At 37.0% G+C, this 11,401-nt stretch overlaps 2 protein-coding genes across 2 annotated transcripts; both read left to right on the top strand.

Annotated features, from left to right (window-relative positions):
• The first annotated feature begins 50 nt into the window (after window positions 1-50).
• Window positions 51-3,805, top strand: LOC117630850 (mediator of RNA polymerase II transcription subunit 15a-like). Its single transcript, XM_034363660.1, has 4 exons — window positions 51-114; window positions 1,356-1,430; window positions 1,725-2,330; window positions 3,099-3,805. The coding sequence occupies exons 2-4, from the start codon at window positions 1,365-1,367 to the stop codon at window positions 3,546-3,548; spliced, it is 1,122 nt and encodes a 373-aa protein (XP_034219551.1). The 5' UTR covers window positions 51-114; window positions 1,356-1,364; the 3' UTR covers window positions 3,549-3,805.
• Window positions 3,806-6,336: 2,531 nt separating this feature from the next.
• On the top strand, window positions 6,337-10,223 carry LOC117630851 (mediator of RNA polymerase II transcription subunit 15a). The gene is made up of 8 exons (XM_034363661.1): window positions 6,337-6,596; window positions 6,909-7,023; window positions 7,169-7,280; window positions 7,464-7,557; window positions 8,141-8,296; window positions 8,608-8,722; window positions 9,675-9,786; window positions 9,887-10,223. The coding sequence occupies exons 2-8, from the start codon at window positions 6,914-6,916 to the stop codon at window positions 9,998-10,000; spliced, it is 813 nt and encodes a 270-aa protein (XP_034219552.1). The 5' UTR covers window positions 6,337-6,596; window positions 6,909-6,913; the 3' UTR covers window positions 10,001-10,223.
• Window positions 10,224-11,401: the final 1,178 nt, after the last annotated feature.

Here is an 11,401-nt window from a genome sequence, read left to right as displayed (position 1 = left end):
TTTTGTATGATTTTATTACTTATAATTTTGTATAACTCAGTACCAACTCCAGATTCTATATCCTCGACAAGACATGCAAATGGGGTTGACTGGCAAGAGGAGGTCTATCAAGAGGTAAGATTCTCTGGCATGTAATTAAATGCCATTTTTTTTGGGTAACTGTAATTACATGCCATTAAATGGCTAGGATTAGAAAGAAATATAAGCCGCTGTTTTGGGGCTTGGTCACTTGGGTAGGGATTATATCAGTACTGCTCACCCTTGGGACTGAAAATGAAGACTTGTGATTGTGATCACCTAACTAACAAGACCAACGCATATCTTGCAAGTTTTCGGCCCATTCTCTTTCTTCCTATGGCTCCAGTGTTTCAGCCATTTTGGTGTATGGGTTGTGGAGATAATCCGGTCTGATTGGTTTAATAGGAATATCTGCCATTTGATTATGTCAGATTTAATCCACTGGCTCTTGTTACAGGCACTCACAGGTCCTCATTTCAGTTCCTCAGGTGAGCTGGACTGGGGATTATATACAGGCTTTATTACTAATGTCATTAGCTGCTGGAACAATAGGAGACAACGATAATAAAGTGGGGATATGAAAATGAAATTTTATCTCTTCGAGGAAATAAGATACAGTTTTTAGTAGTGAAAAACTGAACATTCAATTATTCTCAGAAAATGGAAACTGGTGTTCACAAGTGAGTGATATAGGATTGAAAAGGAAATGAAATGCAGCAATTTGGGAGTTTGGCATTTTGGATAGGGATTATATTCAGGGTTTATCAGGTTTTTTTAATGGTATTTTTCAACGCTTCGAGGCTTACGCCTCGCCTCACTGGAGGTAAAACGTCTCGGCTTACGCTTTCACTTTTTAAAACATTGATCAGGAATGATGGTTGCTTCTCAAATCACAGGACATAATGGTGAATAACCTAGGAATACAGAATATTCATTTTTCAGTGGCAGAAAATCAAATTTTCTATTATTTTCAGAAGAAAGCATGGCATTCTGATGTCTATTTTGTTTATATTTAAAATTTTGAAAAAATAAAGTCAATTGAACTACCGGATGGGTAATAAACTAGGAATAGATAAAAAAACATTTTTAGTAGTGGGGAATCAAATTTTCTAATATCCCATAAGAAAGAAGCTTCAAAGATAGAGACCACTATGCCCTTTATAAATTCTCTAAAGAATCTCTTTATATTATTGAACACTGTATTTTGAAGCATTAGACAAAAAACACTTTAATAGATGCATGAGGTACTAAGAAACAAAGAAATCTGGTGTCTACAAGCATGTAGCTGCAACAAAGTTCTTTCTAATCATCTTTGTCTTGCTGACTTCGATTTGCAGATCGAAGTCATGAAGGAGATGTATTTACCCGAACTAAGTGAAATGTATCAGAGATTTGCTAGTTATCTTCTGCAGGTTTGTAATCACTTCATCCTTTTACTCACTCAATTTGTTGCTCAACTTTTACCATTGAGCAGCCTGTCCCTTCAAGGTTATCATGGTGATGGTCTGTGATAGATCCCTCCAACTAGATCTCCTGTTTAATTATTGCAGCCATGTATACCGCCTACATGGGATTGTTAATGCCAGTAGTAGTTTACTTTTTTCGCTTACAATGCCAATAATATTATTTGCTACAAAGTCTTGTTACTTGTAACATTGCTATTTTGTTGCTTACTCATCGTGTATGTTGTTCTTTCTGTTTGCCAGCACAATTCTCTTCCACAACCACCAAAATCAAAGCAGCTTGACAAACTGAATTTCTTCAAGGCCATGTTGGAGCGCCTCATATCAGTCTTACAGATTTCCAAAAGTAGCATTTCACCTGGTTTGAAAGACAAGTTGGTTTTATACGAAAAGCAGATAGTAAATTTTATTAACATAAATGGACGTAGGAAGCCAGTTTCTTCTCTGCATCAAGGGCAGCTCCCCCCATCTCGTATGCACTCCATGCAGCTTTCACAATCTCACATTACTAGAGTGCAATCTCATGAAAATCAAATAAACCCACAGATGCTTTTAATGAACTTACAAGGTTCTGCAGCAACAGTGCAGCAGAACAATATGGCGAGCTTGCAGCAAAGTTCCATGTCTTCTTTATCTGGAACAGCGCAGCAGAACATGATGTATTGGTTGCAGCCTAGTTCCAATATGTTTTGGTTGCATCCTAGTTACAATTTGGATTCAGGACAAGGAAATACACTGAACTCATTGCAGCAGTTTGCTTTGGGCTCTGCCCCACAAACTCCTGTCAGTGCTTCCCAACAAGCGAACATGAATGCCTTGTCATCACAGAGTGGGGTTAGTATACTGCAGGTAAACATTGTTTCCCTTCAACCTAGTCAATATGCTGCAGAGCCAATATTCCTCAAAAGCTAGCACTGACAAGGAGTAGAAAGGCTTAATTACTTAACCTTGGGGATTATTATATTCCATCACACTTCCAAAGCCCGAATTCCATTCTATTGGCACTGGCTTGACCCTCTCCTATCTTGGTAGCTTCACTCATGCCCTATTGCCCCAGAAATGATACCCAAACATTTTAATCTAGCTTCTAGGTTGCCCATGACAAGATTCTAACCTTGAATGTCCTCTGGATGTTGTTGTGGTACCCATTAAGTACCAGCCAGTACTCTTTTAAAGTCGGGCATGCATTTTTCCGACGGACCTGGTGACCTGTTGGGTGGGGTTATTTTCTTTCTTGTTGCAGGTTGAATTGGTTCAATACCGTTCTACCAGCCAAAGTCAATTGTGATGGGATAGTTCTGAACTCGAAATAACTGGCCTGTAACGACATTAAATCATTTCAAAACTAATGAACTGTCAGGCAGGTTGAAGTCAAACCTAGAAGACTTGTTAAGTTTAGGATGTCTACTGCCCAACTCATCCGTGCAGCATGTGGTGTTAGGAGCATGCTGCTGTTAACGCCAAACGCTGCATAGTACTGAAACATGATGGTTTTTGTGTTATTCTTTTGTTTTGTTCATTGGTTAGACTTGTTTAGTTGAATTTATGCAAGCTCACAAAGCGATAGCAAGATTTTCTTTAATGTTCAATTGAAAGCATTACTGATTTCTTTTGCAGAATATTTCATCAGAGTGGACCTTTTTAACAGCTAGCTTTGTACTAGAGATTTTGTCAGCTGCTTGTGAACAGTTATCCTCCCGAAATAAGCCTCTTTATGCACAAGGTGGTTTGTTGTTTGCTATTGCAGCTTTTCTGATCTGCATCTGGGATATTGTAGACAAAGTTATCAAGGACAGAATTGTATTGAGGAGGAGGGAAATGCTGCGCATCCTTCATTATCCATCTCCCCGTAACACACCCTGTTTCAACTTAGCTGACTATTATGGTTTAGCTGGTGCCGTCTATCAACTGTTTTCCGCAACATTTGAGTGGTTTCATGTCCGCAAGGGTGTTGATAATCCTATAAAATTTTCAATTACGTCCTTAGTATTTCTTGTGCTTTTGGCTTGCTCTAGAGCTAGGGTTGAAAGGTGTACCATAGATGAGACCCTGGAAGATATTGTTTAAACAAAGACTCATGTTGAGTTATTAGGGCCCTCTCTGAGGATATTGAAATTTCAACACATTAGGCTCATTTTTATTCCCTTAATCCTTGTAGTGTGGCCTTGGTGTGGGAAATTTCATAGAGTAGTGGTTGTGTAAATGTCAATGTTGTTACGTAGTCATCGTTTTGTATAGATATTATTTACATGAGGTTGTAAATTTGAGTTATCTGTCCGCATTCAACTTTAGGAATTTAAAAATATATTATGTTCTGATTTTATGTCAACATTATGGATGGTGTGAAAAACACTATTAGCTAGTTGGTGGTTTGTCTAAGCCTACGTGAGTCATGTAGCAGTCACAATCTCAAATTACTCAAATGCCGTCAGTCTCATGAAAATCAAATGAGCCCACACCAACTTACAAGGTTCTTTCTGTGGCAAGCAATTCAGTAGAAGAACAATATTTCAATTAGCTTACAGCCAAATTCTGTGTGAATCCTTCTGTAGTGTGGCCTCGTGGGCATGCGCATCTTTCCAAGATCCATGTATGGCGAGTTCATGTGCAACCATGAGTTGCGAGTGAGTGGAAGATTGCTTGGCTCTCAAGTCATTCCCGGTTTGCGGGTTTGATCATCATACCGCTTCAAGGTATATGTTGTTAGTATTTTAATTCATACATTTATTAAACTTCACATGTGTGACATGTTTACTGATTGGTAATCAAAATTAAAATAATGAGTATGGAAAATACAAGTGGAGCCCCCTATAATATCATACAATTCAACTCTTGAGTGTGTGTTGGTTTTTTGATTGCCGCATAAACAACCCCATCATGAGATTGACTCAATTTTTTTCACCGTTACACTCATATTATTTCTAAAATTCCAAGTTTGCCCATATAAGCTTGCAATTTTTGTTGTTCTTTGGATTATTGCGTATGTGGTTCGTGACAAATTCATGCTTCAAATTTGCTTAAAGGTATAGTATACATGTTCATATTTACAATCACCATCATCGTTCAAATTTAGCAACCTTTTCACAAATTTTTTTTTCCTTTTTCTGGTGGGATTTCATTTGAACTTGCCATTCAATCTTTTATTGTTTTGTTTCACAAATTTTCTTTTGGTTTGGTTAGATTCGATGGAGAACAATAATGGGAGGCCTCCTCAAGTTGCAGAACCATCAATTGATACAGGAGGGGATTGGAGGAGTCAACTGCCGCCAGGTGGACGGCAAAGAATTCCCAACCAGATGTAAGTTTCTTCAAACAATGGAAGTAAAAGAATTTATTGGGTTGATTTATTATTCATCCATGCTTTGATGGTCATTAACTTTTATTAAATGTGTTGCATTGCATGTGAAGAATGGATACACTTCAAAAACTTCTTCCCCCCGATCAAGTGGGACAGGAACTCATGAAAATTGCTGTAAGGTTTGAGGAAAAGTATTGTACTTCCATGAACTCTTCTTGGGGTTCTATTTTTCCTGCTACATTTAATACTTCTTTTTTGGTAAATACCATGAGGTGTCCGGGGGGCTTGCGCGCACCTTGACTAATCCCCACTCCCGGAACTGAGCCTGCCGCTGACCACTAGGTGTTGCAACTGCCGGGACTCGAACTGGGGAACAAACCTAACCGAACCCCAGAGCCTTACCCAAATGGCGGACAAAATCACTGGGGCCACTTTTGGTGGTTTACATTTAATACTTCTTAGATAATGCTAAATGTAGGTTGTTGAGTTGGAGACAATATCGATGTTAGTATATGGTAAAGGGATCAAATGATTAAAAATATGAACATAAAGGGCATTTGTTGTGTTCTTGTCTTTACACTTGTTATTACTTGGAAATGTTTAGATGACCCTAACTTGTTTTTGGGTGTGTGTGTGTGTTTTTTTTCTTCTTCAGAAAACATAAGTAACTTGCTTCAGTTGTAAGCCAGTTGCTGCGCTCCTTTCAGGTTTGGGCATCTTGTTTTTCAGCTTCCATTCCTGGCTTGCAATTCAATATTGCTGTTTTGTTTGACAGTGTGTTTGGTTGGTTAGATTTTATGGATATCGATAATGAGAGGCCTCTGCAAGGTTAATTGCCAATAGTCGCCGGCAATAGGAGGAGCGAATTGCAGCCAGATTCACAGCAGGGACTTGTCAACAAGACTTAAGCATGCTTAAGTGGTTAAAAGTATTTAAAATTATGCATCGGAGACTCTAGGTTCTATCATTTCTTCCCCAATATTTCTTGTGTTAAGGGAAGAAAAACTAAAAATAATGGACCCCATGAATTAGCAGAGGCTCCATGAGGGTGATAGAAAATGTTTGTGTATCCGTAATCGAATTCAAAATAAAGGAATTGAGTTCTAATTAAGAAATTCAAGGTGTGATTTTGGGGGGCTATAGCTAGAGAAACAACCTATCATGAGTCAATTTTTTTCACCATTGCACCCTTCTGTTATTTCGGAGATTCCAAACTTGTCCATTCACATAATCAAACAACAGCACTATCAAAACAAGACTAATCTGGTAACCAAAAACTAAAACAAAACAGCTTCAATGGAGATCCGAATTCAATTACTGTTAACACATGATTAAATTTTTATTTTTTCAAATCTAATCTATCATTTTAGATGTAGAGGTAAATACGGTCGCCATCTATCACTATACATAAGCCGAAAATAAGCTAAGGCAGCCTACCCAGATAAAAATTAAAAAACACAAAATATAAATATTTTTTCTCAGCTACCAATCAAAAATCAATATCGGTTTTTTTTTGTTTTGTTTTGTTTTGTTTTGTTTTGTTTTGTTTTGTTTTGTTTTTTTGGATAAGAAAATCAATATCGGTTGGGTTGTAAGGTGTGACGACAATTTCATTGCCTTTTTGTCTGTTTGTGTGTTTTGGTCAAAAGATGAAACGAGAATTTCATTGTTTAGAAGACTTAATTCTGAAGCAACCCAACCTGTTTCTATCCAATTGACAATTGAAGTTCCCGTCTTCTCCTACTTTAGGTTTTTCTCTTCAAGTCCGAATTGCTCCACTTCCACTTCCAGTCGAACCAGTCCCTTCGAAGAAAACGGTGAAATTTTGTTCTCTGTTTTTTTGTGGTTAATTTTCCTTGTCACTTCCGTTAAAATTGTTCGATTATGGTTCTTCATTCATCGCTCAGATTTTCGTAATTTTTGTGTTGGGTTTGCAAGCTTTGTTCTTTGGATTTTTGCGTATGTGACTGTAGGAATAGTGTAGTGGAGAGAGTTTCGTGACAAAATCTATGCTTTACAATCACCATCATCATTTAAAGTTAGCAGCTTTTTTACAAAAAATTTCATCGAACTTGCTACTCAATTCTTTTTTTGGTTTTGTTTGACAGTTTTTGTTTTGGGTTGGTTAGATTTGATGGATAACAATAATTGGAGGCCTCCTCAAGTTGGAGAAACACCAATTGATGCAAGGGATTGGAGGAGTCAACTGCAGCCAGATTCACGGCAAAGAATTGTCAACAAGATGTAAGCTTCTTTAAACAATGAAAGTGAAAGAATTTAGCGGATTGATTTACTATTCATCCTGAATTCACTTTTGTTTTGAAGTGCTCTACCTTCTTGCCTTTGATGATCATTAACTTTTCTTAAATGTGTTGCATTGCATGTGAAGAACGGATATATTGAAGAGGCATCTTCCCTTCTCTGGTCAAGAGGGATTACAGGAAATCATGAAAATCGCTGTAAGGTTCGAGGAAAAGATTCACACCGCCGCCACCAGCCAAGTACTTCCATTACTCTTAGGGTCCTATTTTTCCTGCTACATCTAATACTACTAAGATATGTATATATGTGCTACTATTTAATTTCTTACATATATATATATATATAATATTTTTGTGTTATTTATATCGGGGATACTGGATATCAATGCATTCTTAAGTTTTATGTGGACCTCTTTTTTCCAGTCGGATTATCTCCGGAAAATTTCTCTGAAGATGATCAGTATGGAGACAAACTCTCAACACAGAATGGCCAATTCTTCACAATCCAACTCTGCTGGTAAAAGAAACAGGCTCCCTGATCCGGGTGAAAAAAAATTGACAAAAAATGTGCTTTTGTTTCATGCACCTACACAGATCTCATTTACACTTTCGACTATCCCTTTTGTTTCCCTGCATGTATGCTTTTAAAAATGGAGAACTAATGTTTACTCATACGTAGCTTTCTTCTTGATGGCTGGTTTCCTTCTTCCCACATCTCTTATATAAAAAGATTCATTGTTGATATTTATATTGGTTGGTAAGCACTCAAGTCTGTAATTCGTTTGTTGTATATTCTTTCAGAAAAGGGATCAAATGATGAAGAATATGAGGGACATATAGGGCATTTATTGTGTTCTTGTCTTTACGCTTGTTATTACTTGGAGATGTTTAGATGACCCTAACATGCTTTTGTGTGTGTGTGTGTGTGTGTTTGCTTAAGTTGCTTAAGTTTTAAGCCAGTTGCACCATTACACCATTCCCTTTGGTGTTCCAATCTCTGTTGAGGAATTGGTGCTTGTGCATGTGCTTTGTTGTTTCAATTATTATTGTCATTAATTTTTCTCATTTGGTATTTATGCTTTTCTATTTTGTTTCAATAGGTTCTTTCGGTGTGCAACCCCAAGTCCCCTACCAAGGGCAATTACTCTCCATGCAGTTGTCGGCGAATCAGTCTCTAGCACGCCAACAACTATTATCACAGAACATTCCGAATAACATTCCTCCTGCCTCTGGTTTACCCCAGACTCCTATCCCAAGTACTGTATCCTAACGTGCAAAATATGTCTGGAACTCATAGAATAACCCCAAGTTTGCCCCAACTTTTTATACATTAGATTCTTTTTTTGACATCCAATTCAGTCAAACTGATCTATTTCTTAGGTTTTATTCCTCGTTTTATATGGTACCCTTTATACGACCAAAAGAAAAATTGTTACACTTTAGAGTGGAGCACCCATAGTTTCTGAATTTGGTTTCTTTTAGGTTTGGGCATCTTGTTTTGCACTTTCCATTTTCCTGGTTTGCAATTTAATTTTCTGTTTATTTGACGGTGTGTTTGGTTGGTTAGATTTGATGGATACCCATAATGAGAGGCTTCTGCAAGGTGGTGAACTGCCAATGGTCGCAGGCAATTGGAGGAGCCAATTGCTGCCAGATTCACGGCGAAGAATTGTTGACAAGATGTAAGTATGTTTAAAAAGAAATAAAAGCTAGAAATCATGGATCCCATAAATAATTAGAGATTCCGTCAGTGTGTACTCATCTTTTTAGTTGAAGCTATTTGTTTCTTCTTACATGTGCACTCACCAGTGGTCATTACTGGGGTCCTATATGTGCATTGGGAATGCAAAAGAATTGGTCTTACTAGATGTTTTGGTATGACACTTGGGCCGAATTTTATTCTCTCTTTCATTTCTTTAACTTTGTCAAGTTGAAGTGTGTTATTTGGCTCATGCCAAAAAAGGGTTTGTATGGAGGTGCTGATAAATAGTAAAAGTTTGACCATGCCTATCTAGTAGCTTTTATATCAGAGACAGCTTTGTCTTAGTTTTGTCACAAAAGGGCAATCTGAAATTCTCAATATTGAATGCAGAGGCAAGTTAGCAGTGAGTTTAAAATTGGAGGCACTAATTGAAAGAAAACATTCTGAGAGATATGGTGGATATATATCAGACCAAGACATCATAAAATAGACTCTGTGCAGATGCATGTTCATACACATACATGAAATGAAACCCACATGTGTTCATTCATGTGGATGTATTGAAGTTGACAAGGTTGAATGATATACAACCCTTTCTGCATGAATAGATATATTTATAGTGAGATTATTCCTTGTGGTCCAATTTGGATGCTGGACTAGTGACTGCTGAGGTCGGGCTCCATATAATGCGTGCTTCAGATATTGAAGCTAAAAGATAACGTACTTTTTTCTGGACTAGTAAATGCCATTGCTGTATTCTTCTTTGGTTTTTTCCCCTGTGAAATCTGCTGATGGATTATTCTTTGTGCTTAATCTATCCCTCACATATATTTTTCTTTCGGGAGTGATTCTTTACTCTGAATTCATGTTGTTAAGAACTCCACCTCCATGCCTTAATGTTCAATAACTTGCTAACTGTGTTGCACGTGAAGACTTAATACGTTAAAGAGGCATCTTCTCGTCAGTGGTCAAGAGGGAATCGATGAACTCAGGAGAATTGCTGAAAGGTTTGAAGAACGGACTTACGATTCTTCCTCAAGCCAGGCACTTCCATAACTCTTGGGTTCCTAATGATTTTTTTTTTTTTTTTCCTTCTTCCATAGTACATGCAATGTATTCTAAGTTTTGTTCTCTCCTTTTCCAGTCTGATTACCTACGGAGAATTTCTTTGAAGATGCTCACCTTTGAGGCCAAGTATCAATGGACAGCACCTACCGCCGCCCCCTCCAACCTGAACCGGCATCGTGTCTTCCCTTGACATGTGAAATATACAAATTTCGTGACTTGGTCTTAAATAAAATGCACGTATTTGTGATGAAAAATTTCAGAAACTCAAGTGTTTGTCGAAGAAGAGCAAGAAACAATTTCTAAACTGTTTCTAATGCTCCTACTTAGTAGGAACACTTTATTTATATGCTTGTAATAATCCTATATTTTATATTGTATATTCTTGTTCCACATGCAAAGTTGCTCTTTTCTCATGGGTCGAACTTAAGCCCAAAACTCACATATCAAGAAGGAATTTAGCAAACCACCGCTACCTTTTAGTCATGCAAAGTTGTCTCCCACCCAAAATGTGATATATAAACCACCCACTACTATTTTATTTACACACCCTAAAATTCCGACACACTCAAAAGGGATGTAATTATTTAGGGTAAAACAAAAGACGACCCTTTTATTAGTGTAAGTTTCTAACTATTGAGAGAAAAAGATCCCAAATAAATATTTCATTTAAAAAGGATAACGCAATAAAGTTATACAATTATAAATATTAAATGCAAGAATAAATAAATAAATAAAATAAAAGGAAAACATGTCCTGCATTTTGAGAAGCTAGTATTGTGGATATATTAAAACAAAAGTTATAAAACTCGTTCTAAAAGTAAAAAAACAAAATAAGAAACAAAAAAAATTTCATACGTGTATGACAAGGAACTAGTATAAATTTAAGCAAAATAATAATACACGCTTCAGATTGATGCATTGGCGAGCAAGTATCAAGAGGTTAGTTTAAAATATGCGCCATATTTACGTAGGTTAGAGCGCGTCTTGAGAAGCTAGTTATTCATAGAAATAAAAAGGTGTTGTAGTGGAGGGTTTCCGTGGACTACTGAAACGGAAGTTTCCGGTTAGGGTGGGTGATTGCCCAGATGAGGGGCAAAGATAAGTGGCAAGTGGCAACGATACTGGTTTAAGTTTGTGAATTGTGAATTGTGTTTGCTAATTAGATTATCAGTGTGGTTTAAGTTTATATGAAAGGAATTGAGGGCGTTGACTAATATAAACGAAGCTACATACCAAATTCGAGATAAAAATTTCAGCTTTATTCTTGTATTCTCAATTTCAATAGGAGGAACTAGGCCTCAATTATAGAGGAAATAGGCTTTATTTATGGGCTTCGGTTACTCCTGTTTTTAAGGATTTGGCTGTCTCTTCTATTATGCGAGATTTGTTAGCGGTTGTGAAGTGATGTGTTGCTCTTTTCTTTTTTCCTGGGTGGCCTTTTTGTTTGCTTTTGTCCTTTTTTCCTTTCTTTGTTTTGATCTTGAGGTTGCTGTTTTCTTTTGTTTCCAGTTGCTTGTTTCTTTGTTTATCTCTTTGAATTTATATAGTTTCTATTCCATAAAAAATATATAAGGAATAATCCACAAGGATA

The sequence above is a fragment of the Prunus dulcis genome, chromosome 6 (assembly GCF_902201215.1).
Source record: "Prunus dulcis chromosome 6, ALMONDv2, whole genome shotgun sequence".
Classification (NCBI taxonomy): Eukaryota; Viridiplantae; Streptophyta; class Magnoliopsida; order Rosales; family Rosaceae; genus Prunus; species Prunus dulcis.
Note: the sequence above shows the minus strand (reverse complement) of the source record. Positions and strands in the feature narration are given on the sequence as shown.